A 21,168-nucleotide genomic window follows, 5' to 3' on the forward strand; every position below is an offset into this window, starting at 1 on the left:
TACTCTTTAACTATAAAATGACCCAGAGTTATTTAAAAGTTTGGCAAGAGTTGCTTTCGTCATTTTTATAATAATTTTCCAAATCACTTCAAGGCATCTCTTCCATACTGGTCTAACACTCAAGCTCACTGTCATGGCAACACAAAGCCCCTGCCTCCCCAAAGCCTCATCAAGAGCCTTACACACCCTCTGTTCCAGCTCCTCCAAACCACATGCAGTTCCTGGAACTGGCCACCAGCTTCAAGCCTCTGTTGCATGCACTGTTCTTGTTGTCTGGAATGCCCTTCCTTGCCTTGTAAACTCCTACTCTCCCTACAAAGCCCAGCTCAAATGTCATCTCTTCTGCAGAGACTTCTCTGAGCAACGCCTCCCAATCCCTGCGGCCCTATGCTCATGGTTCCACCACAGCTCTGATCTCACTGTATTATAACTATTTGTCTGCAGAGCCGTCCCTCCCAACAGATGAAAGCCTTGAAAATCTGTATTAGAATTCATTCGTCTTGGTATCCATAGAGCCTAATCCAGCGGCTGCCACATCTTGGTGGTTCATTACGTATATACAGTGTGACTAACACTAATGAAGTGGATTTTCTGTTCATGAAACTGTGTTTGGTGAATTTAATTCCAAACACAATCCAGCTGACTGGAAGGAGAACTGAGTAAGCTTTTGAAAAAGGTAATTTCAAACTTAAAAAAAAAAAAAAAAGGTCTGCTTTCACACAATATATAACTAAGTCTGTAGTCATTTTGTCCTAAAAAATAGTCTAGATCTTAGGTACCTATGGCTCACAATACTCTCTGGGGCCACATTTTTTTAAAGATTTATTTACTTATTTGAGATGGGGCGGGGCAGAGGGAGAGAATATTCAAGTAGACTTTCACTGAGCGCAGAGCCCGATGCAGGGCTCGATCCCATGACCCATGAGATCAGGACCCGACCCGAAACCAAGAGTTGGGTGCTTAACCAACTGTGCCCCCCGGGCGTCCCTCTGGGGGCATTTTTTAAAAAGAAAACAGATTCACAGTCCTCACCCAGGCTTACTGAATGAGAATCTCCAAGGACAGAATCCCCAAATCTATAAAATCTTAAAACATCCCTGGGAATGCCTACGTAGTCAGTCCAAGGACAGAAGTTTTGGGACCCCTGTTATAGGAAAAAATACGAAAAAGTTTACGTCAATACATTCATGATACTATGATGTCAACCTGTGTTTTGGTCTTATATTTACAGTAAATGATGGACTAACTAACATATCATTTACTTTGAGAACTTGCTGCGTCACACTGAGGAGGGATCAGACATTAGAAACAGGTGCCCCGACATCACATACCTGTACTAGAAAAATATGAGGAAAACCCAAAGAAGTTAGGGAGAAGGTTCTGCTAGAGAGAACTCACAAAACAGAAGGCACAGATAAATGAGGGAACCACTCCAAACTTCCTGCTTTATTATAAGCTCCAGATAAGGGGCAAACCACTCAACCTACACTGGCCTGGATATTTTCCATCTGCTGCTCGAGATCTCCACCCTTCTCCATCCTCTTTGTCGCCTGAGAGGTTGACCCATGTGAACTGCATCTGTGGGTCCCCTGCCTGTGGCTCTGGTTCGATGAGGCCAGGGGAAGAAAGACAGATCTGAGGGGTGAGAAAGGGTGAAGGGAGAACACTTATTTCCGCCGTCACCTCCCCCCCGAAGGCCATGGTGGCTGTCAGTGGACCCCCTCCTGTAGCTTTCTCCCTGGGTCTGCTCACGCCCTCCCTCCCCTCACTCTTTAGGCTTAGGGGCTGTAAAAGTTTTCCTATTGCTGTTGTAACTACCTACCACCAACCTGGTGGCTTAAAGCAACACATTTATTATATTACAATTTTGTAAGTCAGGAGTTTGAAATGGGTTGGCAGGGCTGCGTTCCTTCGGGAGGCCTTAGGGGAGAATCTATTTCTTCGCCTTTCGCAGTGTCGAGGCTGCCTGTGTTCCTTGGCTCGTGGCCCCACACAGCTCTGACCTCTGCTTCCATCATCCTATGGTCTCTGACCATCCAGCCTCCCTCTTGGAAGGACTGCTTGGTTCCAGCCACCATGGTCTTTGGTCCAGGCCACCCTCAACAGAATTTTTACTCTGTCTAGTCCACAGCGGCAAATCAGATCACATCACTCATCTATTTAGGACCCTTGGTGGGTTTCCATTACACTTCAAATAAAACCCAATTTCTTACTAAGAGCGGATAAGATCCTCCATGGTCTGCTCCTGCCTATCCTTCTGGTCCCATCTCATCGCCCCCTCCCCATCCCTGTTATGCTCCAGCCACACCCATCCTCTTTGAGCCCCTCCAACTTGTTGAGCTCTTTCCCACCTCAAAGCCTTTGTCTGTATTGTTCCCCTTCCTAGGCTCTTTTTACTGCCGGGTCTTAAATGCCACCTACTCAAGGAAGCCTTCCTTTCCTACCCCATGCAAAGCAGGATCTGACCTCCCCTTTCCTGTCCCAATTCCATTATTCTGTATCTCAACCCTCTGATTATTTCCTTGGTGGCATTTCTTACAATGTGTAATGATTTCATTTGTTTCTTTGGGTCTTAAAGTATTCCCTACTAGATTGAAAAATCCATGGGACACCTAGGTAGCTCAGTTGGTTAAACATCTGCCTTTGGCTCAGGTCATGATCCCGGGGTCCTGGGATCCAGTCCTACAACAGGCTACTCGCCCTGCCTGCCACTCCCCTTGCTTGTACATGTGCGCGCGCACGCGCGCTCTCTCTCTCTCTCTGGCAAGTAAATAAAATCATTAAAAAAAAAAAATTCCAGGACCAAAAGTCTTATGTCTGGTCTAATAATGTCTCCCTACAGCCACTGAGTCTGACAAAGCAGGCCCTTATTATAATATTTGTTGTATGTGGTATATGGCCATTTCTTAGACTCGAGGAGGCAATGGGTCATCAGGCCAAGACTGCAGACTTTACTGCAGTGTGGGTCAGTTCCCTTCACTTGCTTACGAACCCTCTAACCTGGCCAGCTGTCACCATCACTCCAGCCCCACTACAAGGCTGCATGTACCACATGCATTGGGTAGAAATCCTCACCACCACTATTCATTTCAACACACTAGCTACTTAGGAGCACCAAGCGCTGTGTGTCTTACATAGCACAGATGAGAGGCATCGCCTACCTCATGTTGAAGAACAGCATTATGTTACTTATACGTGTAAATAACAGCAAGAATTCATTATGATCCTTATTACGGGCCAGGAACTGTGATACGTCTGTTACACACATCATCTCATGAATCTTCACAACAGCCCCACAATGCTATAGCATACCAAAAAAGAACACAGGTTCTAGAATCACACTGATTTGGGTTCAAATGCCAGTTCTGCTACTCTTGCGAAGTTCCTTAACGTCTCTGTGCTTCCATTTCTTCATGGGTGGAATGGGGGTAACAGTCATTACTATATCTTAGCATTGTCGAGGGGAGTAAAGGAGATCATGTCTGTGATGTGCTTCGCTTGGCGTCTGGCACATAGAAAGTGTTCCATAAATGCCAGATGCTTCTTCTTAACTTTCTCTTCTGTGGGACACGTTAGGGCCTGCAGCACCCAACTCCGCATTGAACACGGAGGGAGAACGAATGATCCGGGCTGAGCTCCTGCCCTTTGGGAGCACGCAATCAGAGACAGCTGCGAGCACATACTTAGAATTCAGAAGACAGTGAATGTGTTCCTCCAAGTGGCTGCGTTCAATTTTATGGTGCAAAGCACAGTAAACCCATGTTCTCATTTCCTCTTCCACCAAAATAGCTATCTCTGCTCCCTGAAGAGGCCCTGGATTATTATAGTCCCTTGAATGCCCTGAAATTCTCAGGAGAGAAGGAATGTTTTTTTAAAGCAGGCACAGCTTGGAGCTAGAAGACAAAAGGTTAAATTCTCTTAAGCTACGACAATGTAACTCATTTCCTGTTTTTCTCAACTGTCTAGACACAGATCTCATAAGCATTAGCCATGAATCCCACCATCACGTTAAAAATAGAAGGTTTAAATATGAAATGCCGCGGCGGGGGAAAGATTGTAGGTTTCTACCTTCATCTACAAAATGACTACTTTGAAGCAGGACTCTGTCTTTGGTGTCAGCTTTCCCCTAAGTTCTGTGATGCTGTATTTCAACGGCAGGGGTAGAGAACACCGCTTTTTCTACAGAATATATCTGCCCCTCAGTAAAGTGAATGCAATTTTCCCTCTAGGTTTTAAAACCATTTGAAACGAACATACGGCAGCTTCTCTTAACAAGGAATGTGGTCACACTTCAAAGTGTTCAGGTTATTGCAAAGACCAACACTTCATCCTAAATCAATTTGTGCAACAGAAAAGCCATACAGATTCGACAGGCTTACTTTCTCTTCTTATACCCTCCCCTTCCATAAAGTTGCCTGACAAATGTTTTGTTCCGAAAATATATTTTTTCTGGAAAATGCATTTTTTTAAAACTCCTGTAATAATTCCTGGGCAGTGTTACACAGGTGTGGGGGATCTACCATGACAAGTTTCCCAAATTTATTAGACCACAGAGCACTTTTATCATAAAGCTTTTAACACCTCCCCATGCAGTATTCCATGGAATAGCAGTTGAGGAAACATGCATTGGATACCTCTATGATTCTTTCTTTCTGGATGCAGAATTAACATAAGGTTAGGCCTCTTCCCTGACAACCTCAGCTACCTGAATTATAACATAAAATTGGAAGTAAACTAGTACTATTGACTCTGCAATGCTGCAATGAACCTGTTGTTCTCTTTATTATTGGGAGGCAGACAGATGCCTGCCTTACAGATACTCATGAATTTACTTTAGAAGGAATGTATTCATCATGGCTTCTCACATCAGAACAGACACACATTGAAATAAATGTAGATGTGCGTGTATGTTAGTATGTGTACAAATACTTCCTAGTTCTGTCCGCTAAAAGGACCAAGAAGCAATGAGCACACCCACTACCAAGATCTTGGTTTCAAAATCGATACTCTGATAAAAGGAACTAACGCTTTTCCGAAAAAAGTTTGATCGCACAGTTGGGGCAAGGAAAATACAAGATGAGCCTAGGGGAAAAAGGAAAGTGTCAAAAAGTATGAAGTACTCACGAATGATGGAGCATCTTCAAAGGATACAGGACCCAACCTAATTAAGCTTCTAATGGGCAAAGCAGGGACAATGTGAGCAACAAAATAAATAATGACAGTATGAGACTATAACCCAAAAAATAAAATAAATATCCATAAGCCCATCCTAATATAAATACATAAACGAGGAAGAAGGAACAACTCTTCCTGACAGAAAAATTACAATTAATAAATGTACAAGGCATGAAGGATATAGAAAATTCCCAATAAGCAAACACCACAGTACTATCTTCCCATCCCCCACACTCGACAGTTAACCATCCTAATCATTTTCGTCCACCGAAATTAAGATAACTAAGTCCAAAGCATCCTTGAATGAGCAGATAAGTAATGAAGCACAAGGTGGCGGCAGAGAGGGGACAGACAGATGGGAAGAAGGAAGACATTCTGGCTAATTAATGGTTAAGAATATGCATGTACCCATCACCGGCCTATTCCAATCCCCCACTGCCCTCCCCTCTGAAGCCTTAAGGAGGGCACGTATTGCATGGTGCACTGGGTGTTATACGCAAGTAATGAATCATGGAACATTACATCAAAAACTAGAGATGTACTGTATGGTGACTAACATAACATAATAAAAAATTATTATTTAAAAAAAAAAGAATATGCATGAACCTTCAGCTCTGCAACTTTCTCACAGTGACCTGGGCAACTTATTCTTTCTGACTCTTTCTCCTCAACTGAAAAAAATGAGTTTTAATTACTGTAGTGGGATGAAGAGTGTACCCCCCAAATTCACGTCCACTCACAACTTCAGAATGGGACCTTTTTGGGAAACAGGGTCTTTGCAGGTGTAAATAAATTATGATAAGGTCATACTTGCTTAGGGAGGGCCCTGACTGCAATGACTGGTGTCCTAATAAGAAGAGAGGACATACAGAGAAACAGAGAAGGCCGGGTGGAAACAGAAAGAGATCCTAGTGATCCACCTGCGCCAAGGGACAAACGCCAAGGACCACTGGAAACCCCCAACAGCCAGGGAGAGGCAAGGAAGGAATTTTCCCCCGAGCCTTCAGAGGAAAGATGGCCCTGCTGAAGCCTTGACTTCAGACGTCCAGCTTCCAGAACTGTGAGAGAATAACCTTCTGTTGCCTTAAGCCATCGAGTTCGTGAACATTTGTTTTGGAAGCCCTAAAACTCAGAGTAAGCAATACGGAAGGCAATGTATATAAAAGGGCTAGCAGAGGGCAATTCATCATCTTTGAACCACATCATGGCTCTGCTTTAGTCAGAAGGAAGGAGGAGGAAGGTCAGGCTTGATGACACTGTTTCTCAGCTTCGGATATTTTAGCACCAGCTGGCACACTCTCTGCCTTTTCCCTACCCACAACTACTCTGAGTCACTGCCCGGCTACCAGGAACTCTCAAATTCTGGAAAACAGCCTCCGCCGCTATCCATTTCAGGAGTGGGAGTGGGGTAAGACCCCTATCAAACAGTAACACTACAGAGCAGTACATACAGATTTGAACTGATCCTTCTATCTCATCAGCTAAAAAATGTTCTCTGGGCATGAGGTCATTGCTATGGAGTTGAGCTCCCCAAAAAGACAGGTTGAGGCTCCCATCTCCAGTACCTCAGAACGTGACCTTATCTGGAATTAGAGTCATTGCAGATATGATTAGTCAATTTAAGATGGGATCACACTGGAGTAGGGTGGGCCCTTAACCCAATGACTGGTGTCCTTACACAAAGAAGAGGCAGAAACACACAGGGAGAGGACAACGATGTGAGATGTGACCGTGGAGACAGAGATTTGAGTGATAAACCAAAGAATGTTACCACCAGAGCCAGAAAAAGCAAGAAAGGATTCTCTCTCACCAGTTTCAGAGGGAGCATGGCCCTGATGATACCTTGATTTCAGAATTCTCACTTTCAGAACTGTGAGAATACATTGTTGTTGTTCTTTTAAGCTGTATTTATTTAGAGAGACAGAAACAGAGAGTGCATGAGTGGGGGGGGGGTTGCTGCTGAGGGAAGAGAGATAGAGAGAGAGAATCTCAAGCAAACTCCCCACTGAGCACAGAGCCTGACGTAGGGCTCGACACAGGGCTTGATCCCAGGACCCTGAGATCATGACCTGAGCTGAAATCAAGAGTTGGCCACTTAACCAACTGAACCAGCCAGGCACCCTGTTGTTTTGAACCAGTTTGTGGCGCTTTGTTTTGCAGGCCTGGGAAACATATAACTGCTTTAACAAGGCTAAGTTTTGACAGGTGGTGTCCCTGCTCTCCAAAAGTTAACATGAAATAAGTGGATACAGTCAGCATAGGTACCCTTGTAAGTGTCTGGTGGTCATTCTCTATTTACACATACGCTTCTCCATTTTCTACCCTTCTCTGCAGCCTGCAGGGCTGATTCCTGAGGACTGCAGTAGCCAGGCTCCCTTGTCCTTAGCTTCTGGTGGGTTTGGCCAATGAGAGACAACAACTGGGAATTTGAAGGTAGAAGACATAAGGTTGGAGATTTCTTGCTCTCTCCCTGCCTCAGCGTTCTGGCAATGTCTTCATCTCTCTACCACTACAGCTCCCGTTGGGCACCCCTACCCACTCTCACCCGACATCTTCAGCTCTCTCTGAGCTCCACGACACATTTTCCTCCTTTTTCTTCTTCAGCCCTTGGGGTGAAAGAGCTTCCCTCTGCTGCCAGTCCCCGAAAGCCTCAACATCCCTATTGGTTCTCTCTATCCCTGCCTACCATGGAATGCATGTTTGTACCCTCCCAAAATTCATATGTTGAAGCTCTAACCCACAATGTGATGGAATTTGGAGATGGGGCACTTGGAACGTAAATAGGTATAGATGAGATCATGAGTGCGGGGTCCGCATGATGGGATGGGTGCCCTTTTAAGAAGAAGAGAGACTAGAGCTATCTCTCTCCATGTGAGGACAAATCTACAAGCCAGGAAGAAAGCCCTCATTAAGAACCAGCTGGCCAACACCTTGATCTTGGACTTTTCAGCCTCCAGAACTGTGAGAAATAAATGTCTACTGTTTAAGCCACCCAGTCTGTGGTATTTTTTTCATAGCTGCTCAAGCTAAAACACTGTCCCACCTGGGTATATAATCCCTTCATTAAGTCCTCTTCAAAATCCCAGGTAAATATGCCTTAGATTTCCTTCCAAGACCCTGATTAACACAGTGGCCATGTTGCAAAACCAAAGAGATATAAACCTGACCTAGGCTAAACTCCATAAGGGTGACTCAAAACTGCAGTTGTCTCTCCAGGACACTGGACTCCTAACTACAATAATTAATTAGTTTATGAACTGCAAGGGTCCATTCAAGTCCATTAAACCCAGAAAACTACCTTTAACAATAACTAAAGAAGTGCCTTAACTCCAGGTTCTAGGAAGACCACAAAATAATGCACTAGAAATTATTGAACCCAACATTCTACAAAATACATGCCCAATTCACCTCAAAATTGTCAAGGTCATGAAAAACAAAGAAAGATTGAGAAACTGTCACAGACCAGAGGAGACTAGACACATAACAACTGAATGCATTGCGAATAAATTGAATAAATTAAATTGTAGAACAGAAAAAGGACATTGGTGGAGAAAATCTGGTGAGATCCAAATAAAGTCTAGAGCTTAGTTAATGGTAATGTACCAATGTTGGTTTCTTGGTTTTGACAAAAGTACCATGATAATGTAAGAACATCAGGGGAAATTGAAAGTGGGTAAGGGAAATACGGGAACCCTACAACTTTTCCGTAAATCCAAAATATTACAAAAGTAAAAACTTTACTTCAGGGGCGCCTGGGTGGCACAGCGGTTAAGCGTCTGCCTTCGGCTCAGGGCGTGATCCCGGCGTTATGGGATCGAGCCCCACATCGGGCTCCTCTGCTATGAGCCTGCTTCTTCCTCTCCCACTCCCCCTGCTTGTGTTCCCTCTCTCGCTGGCTGTCTCTATCTCTGTCGAATAAATAAATAAAATCTTTAAAAAAAAAAAAAAACTTTACTTCAAAAAATGATTAGCCCTGCATTACGGAGTAGGAACTATATGCAGGTTAAGGAACAATTCATTTAAGCATAAATAATTTGTTTACAAAAAGGAATATTACAAACTGGCTTCCTTATATAAATTTGATATGCCTCTCCAAGGATATTAAAAACCCTTCAAACAGAGCTGGGAGAAGTTATGCTGAGAGAAGAGTCAAGGCAAAAGATACTCCTAGTCACACAGGCATACCCATTCCATTAGCAAGAAAGAAAACACTCAACAAAGAAACTACAAAACAAAGCATTACCTTAACTCCTCCACAATTGCCATTGTTAAGCCCAAAAGAAGGTGCTATTGAATGTCTCAGGGACTGGCAAAAGCCATGTCTCTTTTTACCCTATTTTCTGTGTTTATTGAATGGAGCACTTAGGTTACTGAAATGGCAAAACCTCTGGTTTCAACCAAAGTGGAATGCCCCAGGGGAGGCACTAAGAAACAGCCCTGCAGAGAGCAGCTTCAGATGGAACACGGACTCCTTCAGACATCTAGCCATCACCCTCAGTCTTTAAGGCCTCCTTCCTTTCATGAAATGACACGTCCATCTCATCAGGTATTAGCCCGGAGCAAAGAGCAGTGGACACAAAGGGTCTCTGTGGGTCATGGTAAGAATAAGTTCACATGGGCCCTTGACGACATGGAAAGTGTCTCACAGTCCCTTATGCCTCTCCAAACTCCTAGCAGAGCCAGGGCAGACATACATATTTTTGTTGACGCTACTAAAAGAAAATGAGATTCCACACAGAAACATACATAGCAGGAACTTGTCTCTAATACATACCTGGATTCCCTTGGCCTGCTTAGTGCCGCTGTGGTAGGCACTCAATAATCACTTGCTTGTCAATCAACAGCTTGTCAATCAACAGCTGCCCCTAGACACTGATGACATCTTAAGAAAAGGTGTTACTAGGTCCCCATCCAATAGTCTCAAGGTTTTATTCACATTTTTGTATTTTTACTCTGACCTCTCCGTCTCATTCAAAAATTCATTATATGCCTCCAAATCTACCTTATAAAGAATGTCTGTAACTTCATCATTTTTCCATCTATAAAAAAAATAGATATGAGGATTTTTTTAAAAAGTATTTATTAATTTATTTGACAGAGAGAGAGGCAGCAAGAGAGGGAACACAAGCAGGGGGAGTGGGAGAGGGAGAAGCAGACTTCCCGCTGAGCAGGGAGCCCGATGCAGGGCTTGATCCCAGAACGCTGGGATCATGACCTGAGCCGAAGGCAGACGCTTAACGACTGAGCCACCCAGCCGCTCCAATATATGATGATCTTTGACAAGGTTGCCAATACCACTTAATGTGAAAAGAACAGTCTCTTCACAAATGGTGCTGGTGTTGGTGCTGGATGTCTACAAGCAAAGGAATAAAGTTGGACCCTTACCTTACACCATATACAAAAAATAACTCAAAATGGAATAAAGACTTAAATATAGACCTAAAACTGTAAAAACTCCTAGAAGAAAACGCAGGGGAAAAACTTTATGTCATTGGACTTAGCAATGACCTCCTGGATAGGACACTAAAAGCACAGGCCACAAAAGCAAAAATAGACAAAAGTGTTTGTGCAACAAAAGTCACAATCAACAGAGTGAGATGCAACCCATGGAACAGGAGAAAATATCTGCAAATCATTAATGTGATAAGGAGCTAATATCCAGAATATATAAAGAACTCAATTCAGCAATGAAAAAAATCAAATAACCTGATTTTAAAGTGGACAAAAGTCAGTGCTGAAAGCCTTCAGGGAGCAAAGAAAAAAAGAGAAAGAAAGAAAGAAAGAAAGAAAGAAAGAAAGAAAGAAAGAAAGAAAGAGAGAGAGAGAGAGAGAGAGAGAAAGAAAGAAAGAAAGAAAGAAAGAAAGAAAGAAAGAAAGAAAGAAAGAAAGAGAGAAAAAAAAGAAGAAGAAGAAGATAGATAGATAAAACAGACAGACATATCTCCAAAGATGATATACCAATGGCAACAAGCTTATGAAAAGGTACTCCACATCACTAATCATCCAGGAAATGCAAGACAAAACCACAATGAGATATCACCTCACATCCATTAGGATGGCCAATATTAAAAAACAAACAAACAAAAAACCCAGAAAATAACAAGTGTTGGTAAGAATGTGGAAAAACTGGAACCTCGTACAGTGTTGGTGGGATTGTAAAATAGCATAACCATTATGGAAAATGGTATGGAGGTTCCCTTAAAGTTAAAAATAGAAATATCATGCAACCCAGAAATCCTACTTCCGGACACATATACAGAAGACTTGAAATCAGGGTCTCAAAGAGTTAGTTGCACACCCACATTTATAGCAGCACTATTCACAACAGCCAAGAGAGCAAAGCAACCCAAGTACTCATCAACAGGTGAATGGATAATCAAAATGTGGTATACACATAAAATGGAATATTATTCAGCCTTAAAAAAGGAAGGAAATCCTGTCAAGTGCTACACAATAGGGATGAACCTCGAAGACATCATGTTACGTGAAATAAACCAATCACAAAAAGACAAATACTGCACACCTGCACTTAGATATCTACAGTAGTCAACTCAGAAATAATTAGTAAAATGGTGGCCACCAGAGGCCGGGGCGGGGGGGGGGGGTAAATATTGTTCTTCAATGGGTAAAGAATTTCTGTTTTGCAAGATAAAAACGTTCTGCACAGGGAGCCTGGGTGGCTCAGTCATTAAGCATCTGCCTTCAGCTCAGGTCATGATCCCAGGGTTCTGGGATCGAGCCCCACATCGGGCTCCCTGCTCAGAGGGAAGCCTGCTTCTTCCTCTCCCACTCCCCCTGCTTGTGTTCCCTCTCTCGCTGCCTCTCTGTCAAATAAATAAACAAAATCTTTAAAAAAAAAAGTTCTGGGGCGCCTGGGTGGCACAGCAGTTAAGCATCTGCCTTTGGCTCAGGGCGTGATCCCGGCGATATGGGATCAAGCCCCACATCAGGCTCCTCTGCTATGAGCCTGCTTCTTCCTCTCCCACTCCCCCTGCTTGTGTTCCCTCTCTCGCTGGCTGTCTCTATCTCTGTCAAATAAATAAAAAATCTTTAAAAAATAAAATAAATAAAATAAATAAAATAAAATAAAAAAGTTCTGCAGATCTGTTTCAAATCAATGTGAATATACTTAACGCCATGGAATTATACACTTAAAACTGGTTAAGATAATAAATTTTGTGTTATATAAAACACATGCATACATAATTTTTTAATTCATTGATACTTGGTAGGAGAAGAGGCATATTTCCTATCCTACTGCTTTGTTTGGAGGCCACTTCAGATCTTTGTCTCCCAAGGTCCTTTCTCACCTCATCTCCTGACCTCATGGCCACCTCCTTGTTCCTGGTCCCTTGTTTCATGTTTTACCTCTCACTTATAGCCCTGAACCTGTCTCTTGTATTCACTGGTCCTCTGGCCTTTACCCACCTCTCCCTTTCTTCCTTGCCTGCAAATTCTACAGAATTTGTTCTTCTTCTAAGTGCTCTGGGAAAGCCCTTAGAAGTTGCATGTGAAAATCAGACCCTTAGCAATATTCTACACTCAAGATATTAAGGCCAAATTTTAAGAGATTGATAAAACATCTAATGCAAAAATTTTCATATTAAATAAGCACTTTAAAAATTATTCCAAACATCACATAGCATTTAAACCTCATTACATTAACAATCTTATGATACCATCCTGTACCACAGAATAGTGATAAAACTTTCATAAGGTATCTGGTGGGAATATAAATTGGTATGAACCTTTAGAAAAGCAATCTGGCGGGGCACCTGGGTAGCTCAGTCGGTTAAGTGTCTGCCTTCAGTTCAGATCATGATCTCAGTACCTTCGGCTCAGGTCATGATCTCAGGGTCCTGGGATCAAGCCCCACTTCCGGCTACCTGCTCATCAGGGAGCCTTCTTCTCCTCTCCCTCTGCCCCTTGCCCCCACTCGTGCTTGCTCTCTCTCTCTCTCAGATAAATAAATAAAATCGAAAGAAAGAAAGAAAGAAAGAAAGAAAGAAAGAAAGAAAGAAAGAAAGAAAGAAAAAAGAAAGAAAGAAAGAAAGAAAGAAAGAAAGAAAGAAAGAAAGAAAGAAAGAAAAGCAATTTGGCAGTATGTTTTGAAAACCATAAAAATACCCATGCCCTTTGACCTATTAACCCCATTGCCAGGAATTTGCTCTAAAGAAATTACAGTATAAAAGAAAAAAAAGGCTTACGTATAGATGTTTATGTCCGAGTTATTTCTGTACTACTGTATGGACATTATCAAAACATACTTCATCATTTTTCTCCCACCATCCCTTTAAAATTTATTCAGTTTGGGGAAGAGTAGCAAGAAGAAAGGAGGTTGTCCTTGATTCTAGATGAGAACTATCACAGGACCCTGCCCGCTCTGGTCACATTCTGGTAATGACACTTTAATGGTCACATCAAGTCACAAACATGGTCTAAATAGAGTCTTTCAATGTGTTATGACGTTCATTATATTAAGCAACAATTCTGGTTTCATTCCAAAGATTTCTCTCCCACTTCTCAGCTAGAGCCACCAGTTCAGTGAGAGCGGCGAGGGAAAGCAAGGGCTCATACGCAGTCAACTTCTCTCTCCCAGCACCCCTTCACATTTCCTCCCCCACTCACCGGCTGCTGTTTTGAATGCCACGTCAAAATGGATGGAAGGCAAAGAGGTAAGTGGTTACGTCTGGAAATACCCTAACTGGCTTGTGACAGGTCCCGTTGTAAGCTGACTTTGTGCTCAGTGGGCTCTGCAGCTCTCTAAAACTGCCCCTCGCTTGTGGCACTCCTCGTGGGATCTGTGGAGGTCCCCATCTCTGGGGACCTCTCTAATCTGAGTTCTCAGAACAAGGGACAAGCAGTCCCTCCCAGCTGCCACGGCCTCCTCTGCCCTGGTCCCGGCACTCCTCTCCACTCGGACTCCATCGTCGCAAGCCCTCACCCTCCCAGAGGGTAGTCTTGGCCAGGACTTAAATGACTCCTGCCGGAACAGATAAACAAACTGTGTGTGGCTATACAAGGGCTTACTACAAGTAGTATACATACTACTAAGATACAAAAGCGAATGAACTACTGATACACGCAACAACACAGATGGAGCTCAAGGATGTTATGCCCAGTAGAAAAAGTCAATCTCAAAAAGCTACATACTGCTCGATGCCATTATAGAACATCCTTGAAATGGTAAGATTACAGTGATGGCGAATAATAGACCGGGTGGTTGTGGGCGGTCGGGGGCGGGGCGGGGTATGGCTATAGCATGAGGGCGTTGTTTCTTCATAGTAATGGAGCAATTATGCACCCTGATTGTGGTGGTGATTACACAAATCCACAAATCTCTACAAGTGATAAAATTACATAGTAACACACACACACATGCATGTAAACATTAATGAAACCCAAATAAAGTCTGTAACTTAGTTCATAGTATCATACCAATGTCAATGTCAATTCCCTAGTTTTGAAAATGTACTATGGTTATGTTACACGGTACCACTGGGGAAAGCAGGGAGAAGGGCACATGGGAACTCTCTATTTTTGCAACTTGTGAATCTTAAATAATTTTTTTAAGTTCTTTTTTAAATGGCTCTGGCCCAGCTCTCTCTTCCCAGGGGGCCCACCTTTGAGACCCAGGAAACATTCTCTCATCCTTTGCCCCAACAGAGCCTGGGAGGGCAGGCCCAAACCTTGCCCTCTAGGTTCTCCTTGCCCTCAACTGTAGAAAATATATTTCAGGCTCTATATGGTCCTAAGGAAGCCCCCATCATATACTTTCGAAGAAGGCCCTTCCCCTGGTGGGCAAGGGAGGAGTCACAGCATGCATGTACCCTCACGAGGCGGACTGCTTGCGTATTCAGTCTGGCTGCAGAGGTCAAGGACTTGGCCCACAGGTTTGTGAGAATTCCCCTGATGTAGTGGATACTCTAGTCTCTGCCCAGACCTCCTCTCAGGACTGAGGCCCTCATTCGCACCCCGAGTCTCTCTGAAAACTGCTCTAAGTTGAAGAGAGCGATCTCACCCAAGGTCATGTCCCCTTCCCAGGGGCAATCTGCACCCAATGACCAGCCCACATAGAAGCATAAAGAGCTGGCCTCCTTGCTTCAGTAGGGGACATCTCTGCAGGACCATCTCAGCTTCAGGGCTAGTGGAGGGGCGGCTGAGGCCTTTGCAGTGAATATATCGAAGTGCATCTATTCCCTCTGCCCAGCCCTGTTTTTTTTATTCCCCCACAGGTGTGGATCCCCAAGCACTGCCCCGTGTACCTCCTACACACAAATCTCCATCACAGAGTCTTTCCTGGGGAACCTGACCTTTGACACTTGGTGAACTCCGTATGTGATGGTCAGCCTCACCCTCACTTTGGAATCTGAGATCTATTCAATCTGAGTCAAAAGTGAAAAAGGAAAAGCCCTGCTTAACACCAGGTAATACTTATAATAGAAATAACCAAAGAGACATTTATTAATAAATCATGGCAAATCAGTTCCATGGAATATTAAATAGCCAGTAAAAATTATGAACATTTTGCAGCAAAATACTCTGGAAAAATGACCATGTCCTAATATTAAGAGAATACAATGTTAATTCTGGACTGGGGGAATAAAAGCACTAAAGGACATCTTTGGAATATTTGGAAAGATTTGAATATAGAATGTGCAGTACATAATATCATTGCATCAATGTTAAATTTCCTAGACATGAAAATAATGTTGTGATTATGCCGAAAAATGACTTTGCTCTTACGAAATCCTGTAGTATTTATAGCCAAAGTCTCCTGATCATCTGCAACTTGCTTTTAAAGGGTTCAGCAAAGAATTCTGAACAGACAGAGAGAGAGAGAGAGAGAGAGAGGGAACTCTTTTCCTGCAAAGAGCAAGAATACTCTCTGCAGTGATCTTATTCCCATTCCTGTGCTAAATGCTCCCCCTTGTGTACCAAGAGAGCAGAATGCATTCATCAAACGCACTTTAAACCTCCTCTGTCCAATGGGAAAGCAAGACCCCAAGACTTTTAGAGAAGGCAATCAAAGGATGGCACATTTTAGTATACTCTCTCCTGACCTGCAACCAGCAGTGTAGTTCCTGTCCCCCACTTTGCTCTCCATGGTGTCAAAACTGGAGTTTCAGTTCTGGTGAAGGGAAGGCATAGTCCGCAAAGGGGTGGGTAGGAGGGTATCTATAGTCTTGCCTGTGAAAGGCATAGGCTCTAGAGTCAAAAAGCCCCAGGAATGAATCCCACTTTGTCCACTTCCTAGCTCAGTGATCTCTCTGAGCATTACCTTCCTTGTCTGTGAAGAAGGAATGATCATAGCACTTATTGTCAAAGGGTAACTGGGAAGACTAAACGAGATAATGCAGACCAAGACCTAGCCTAGGGCGTGGCCCACCACTTAAGAGTTGGAGTCCAGTATATATTAATCATTTTTATGATCTATTAACCTCTCCTTGAGGAGGCTTCTAAGAGAGTTCCTTGGAAGTCCTACTGCCTTGTAGAGCACAGTTTGAAAAATACTGCCCTGGAGTATCTGATTTGTAGACTTTAATCTTTGATGAGAATCCATCCAATTTTTTTCCTAGAAAATCATGCTTACTAATATTACATGAAAATGAGAAATAATTTTACATGCACTGAAAAGGACTATTTCACTAGTGATCTTTCCTCATAAGTGATTTCCAAGAAAAGACATTTTGCATTCTCTGCCCATTTTTCTGCTCACCATTACGCCTCCTCTGGGTCGTCTGCTTTTGACACTTCAATCATGGTCTCCTCCAAGGCAAGTCACTCCAATGTCCCATATCAAGATGCCCGGAGAATCTCTTTCATGCTCCCCAAGGTCATGCGCCCAATTGCCTACTCTTCCTCCTTCCACCCTCTTCCTCTTGCTCTATCTCTTCCTTTCAACAAATCCTCATGGAGCATCTGTTCTCTGAAAGACACAGTTCTCACTGGTCTTGGGTACAAAATTATCAAGACCATAGTTCCTGCCTTTTAGGAGTTTATATTAGAGTCTACTAGGCCAGACTCTAGTAGGAAACCCAGACATGTAAAAAAAGATCCAGGGAGGCATTACAGCAGACACTCAACATGGTCTAGCAGAAAATGACATCAGGAACCCACTGGGCTCAGGAGACCTGGATTAAAATCCCAGATTTGCTACAGACTGGATTTGTGAGCTTGAACAAGTGAAATCACTTCTCTGGGCCTAGATAGTATCATCTGTAAACTGCCTTAGGTTAGGTTCCCCAACGTCAACCTTGAGACAGGGACTGCGGTACAGGTACAGGTAGTTTCCTTGAGAGGGGATCCTGGGAAGCACCAGCAAGGAGTGAGGAGGTGAGTCAGGAGAGACAAGAAAGCAGGTTACCGAGCAGGTGCCAAGCAGGTGTGCCGTGTGGGCAGTGGGGACCAATCCTGCTTGGGATGCCAGGGGACCTGTAGCACCTCCCTCAAGAGTTGTACCCTCTGAGGAACAAGAAAGCTGAAGCATTCCCCCTCCAGGTCCTGAGCATCAGCTGCTAAAGACTGCTCCAGGGCAGATTAACTCTTCTACGAGTCCAGCCAAGCACGTTAGGACCAGGGAAAGCCTCTCATGGACATACAAGTGCTTCTTTAGGTGAGGAAGAGTAAAGGGAGATGGGAACTATCGGGGAGGTGGGGATTGACAGCATCTGCTGTGCCTTCTGGAAGAACTGTTTTGTTGTTGCTGTTGTTGTTGTTGTTGTTGTTGTTGTTGAAGATTTTACGTATTTGACAGAGAGAGAGAGAGACAGCCAGCAAGAGAGGGAACACAAGCAGGGGGAGTGGAAGAGGAAGAAGCAGCTCCCAGCGGAGCAGGGAGCCCGATGCGGGGCTTGACCCCAGGACTCTGGGATCACGCCCTGAGCCGAAGGTAGACGCTTAAGGACTGAGCCACCCAGGCGCCCCTGGAAGAACTGTTCTGGCAGACAAGTGATTGACCATGAAAGCCTTGAGCATAGTAGCTAGCAGAAGCATTAAATGCACCAGAATGTGAAAGGAGGATGAAATACCTTCTCCATGACCCATGCCTGCATGATAAGAGTATGCTAACTAACCATGTTATTCTCTACTTGCTTCCTTTTCAATCTTCAACTAGTACAAACCCTACCAAATCCTTGGAGAGAAATAGCCCAGATGCATCCTTCCATGACCATGGCACCCTCCCTAGTCCTGACCCCATCGATTCACATGCAGAGGCCTCTTCCCCCTGGTCTCCCCACTCTGCCAACCCCAACCTGCCAACCCCAGTCAAAGGACACTCTGCAAAGTGCTAGTTTTCCCACAGCCCTCCGCTGTTTAAGAGTTTGCCACCATAGCCCCTTTTCTCCTGTAAGATTAAGCCCTAAATCTCATCTTGTCGTTCAAGACAGGCCACCCCATTACTTCCCCAGGTTCTTACTTCTATAATCCACTCTGCTTTTCAGAGGACAATGCCCTAATTTTGCCTTTGGATTTATTCCAACATGCCTGCATCTTCATTTTGTGAGGTAGTAATTCTGGAGTCAGACCCAGGTTCAAATCACGTTCCTCTATGTATTAACTGTGCTCCTTCGGCTAAGTTGCCCATGCCTGTTTCCTCACCTGAATAATGGGGATAATACTAATTCCCACTTCATCGGGTTGTTGTAAGGATAATAATTTTATACACAGTGAGTGGCTTTGAGCAATGCCAGATACAAAACGAGTACCCAATAAATGTGAGCTATCATTATGGGTTCCCTCGAGGTGTTAAGATTCTTAAAACAAGAGGAATCTACTCAGAAGGGTTAGTCTCTTTGCATGAGCTCACGGGCCTCCTGAGCCTTTCTGCACCAAAGTGCAGCTCAAAGCCATATGCGGCACAGAAACACATCCTTTACCAGCACACAAACCATTCTCCTGCTGCTCAGACGTCTAACCCTCACTCCCGGCAGCAAAATCACAGTTTAGAGCTGGTGAACACGAGGCTGAAAGCAGTATAATGGAAGAACAACGGAGGGCATGCTTCCTCATTCTGCAGGCTCTCATCATGTGAACATTACCTCCACATTCTGTTAAGCGTGCCTCACACATCCTGACTTTTACTGCTGTTGGTCAAACCGCCTTTCACGAAAGAGAGTACCTGAAACCGTACCTGTTAAAACTTGTGTGTGTTTAAAAAAAAAAAGTTATGTGGGTAAATGTGTAAGTGATGGAACATGTGGTTTGTTTTTTTTATTTTAAATCTATTTCTAACCAGTAATACATTCACAGAGATCACAACTCTTAAAAACAGAAAAGGGTATACAATGAAGTTTCCCTCCCTTCCCAACCCCGGCCACTGGTTCTCCTCTCCAGAAGCAGCCAATATTACCAGTTTATTTTGGATATTAGATATTCTTTTAGATATTCTGTCCAAATACAAGCAAATACACATGTATTTTTGTCTTTTAATACACACTGTTTCACTTGATTTTTAAACTTTACTAAATATCTAGGATACAAAAGAATATAACATAACACAAAAGAAAAAGACATCACCACTCAGCTTAAGGAACAACCTTGCTCATTTATTTTCACAGCTTCATAATACTTTCCTTTACAGCTGGATTACATTTCACCCCATAAGGCCCCAGTGGATGGGCCTACAGGTGATTTCCAGTCTTGTGTTGTTATCCAAATGCTACAGTGAATAACCTGTTTATCCACGTCTTACATATGTGCAGTAGCTCTGGAAAACAAATTCCTACATGGGGAATGACTAAGTCAAAAAGTATTTTTACAGGTCATTTTTAAAGATAAATATCCGGGTTACCCTCCATAGAGGTTGAGCCAAATTGATTTGTTTGTTTTTAAGTTTCCAAGATGCCTAGAAGTCCAATAGGTGACAGTCATTTAAGTGACAGAACTAAGAGGATGGGAAAGCGAAAGGATCACTTTAAAATGACATTTAAAAAAAAAGATATGGCATATATTACGCATGAAATGAGTATTAGCAATTTAAAACACTTTACCTTTCAGAGTATGAAACCTCTTTTTTTCCTCACACACACACACTCTCAAAATAACCTTAAGTGAAGCAACAAAGGCCCAGAGAGGTTAAGTGATTTCCCCAAGGTAACACAGCAACTGGTGAACAAAAAGCACAGCTGTAATGGGGACTAAGGACTGAAACCTGATTTTTCTTGTATTCTGAGCGCAGAAACTAGGCCTCCTCCACACCTGGCCTTCGAGATCACATCAGCTCTGCACCCTGTGGACCTTGAGTGGGAAAATGACTCATCCATCACCCATGATTCTAGAAATGGTGTGTGCCAGAACAGTGTGACTGTATTAACATTTTGCCCCTCAATTTCTTCCCAGTGTTTTTCCCAGAAATTGCTCTCAAACTCCCGGTCCCCATGGTAACCTCAGGAAAACTTGCCTGTTGACTCTAAGCGAAATTCAGCTGTGACTGCTCCCTTGATAACAAATAGATGTTACTAAAAGCCTGGCCCCAACAGACACCTGCTACAGCTCACAGCCAAAGCTACACTCTCCGTGGCTGAGAGGGTGAAAGAGATAGTCCGCTCAGAGGAAAGGGGGACATCCCCTGAGCCACAGTCAGACACAGGACAAAGGACAAGGTACGTTTGTGGAGTGAGGAGCCCACTGAGAGTGTGGGTGACGCTAATAAAATCACCTCGCAAGATCCTGGCCACCTGCAGAAGTCATCTGTGATGTGCCCTCCAGACTGAGAAGTGAAAGAGCTGAGGCCTGAGAGTCTTGAGAGAAAGCTGCGTGGACAAGGACAGCATGATCTAAAAAGGAACAGAACCTAGTCAGAGCGAGGAATCCGAAGGGCAAGAACCGAGCAGCATTTTCCCGGCATTATCCAGAGATCCAGTGGTTGGGAGGTTTCATCTTCCAGACTCCACGGGCGACAGGAATTGTTCCTTCATGGAACAGTCGAGGAATACTTGCGGAGTACCTACAGGGCCAGACACCGCTAGCGCAAGGAGGAGCCAGCGCCCT

General features: G+C 43.7%; 1 protein-coding gene across 4 annotated transcripts in view; it reads right to left on the reverse strand.

The window, feature by feature from the left end:
* Window positions 1-21,168, reverse strand: part of NTAQ1 (N-terminal glutamine amidase 1) — a 73,801-nt gene that overhangs the window by 27,895 nt on the left and 24,738 nt on the right. The window contains exon 6 of one of the 4 annotated variants that reach the window (XM_087864638.1): window positions 20,837-20,954. The exons of 2 other annotated variants lie outside the window; for them this stretch is intronic. In XM_087864638.1, coding sequence (XP_087720764.1) covers window positions 20,837-20,954 — 118 coding nt within the window. Of the gene's footprint in view, window positions 1-18,430; window positions 20,955-21,168 lie in introns of those variants that run through there. One more of the 4 variants, XM_045805688.2, reaches the window with a different exon arrangement.

The sequence above is a fragment of the Ursus americanus genome, chromosome 9 (assembly GCF_024610735.1).
Source record: "Ursus americanus isolate L20-20 chromosome 9, mUrsAme1.1.p, whole genome shotgun sequence".
NCBI classification, from domain to species: Eukaryota; Metazoa; Chordata; class Mammalia; order Carnivora; family Ursidae; genus Ursus; species Ursus americanus.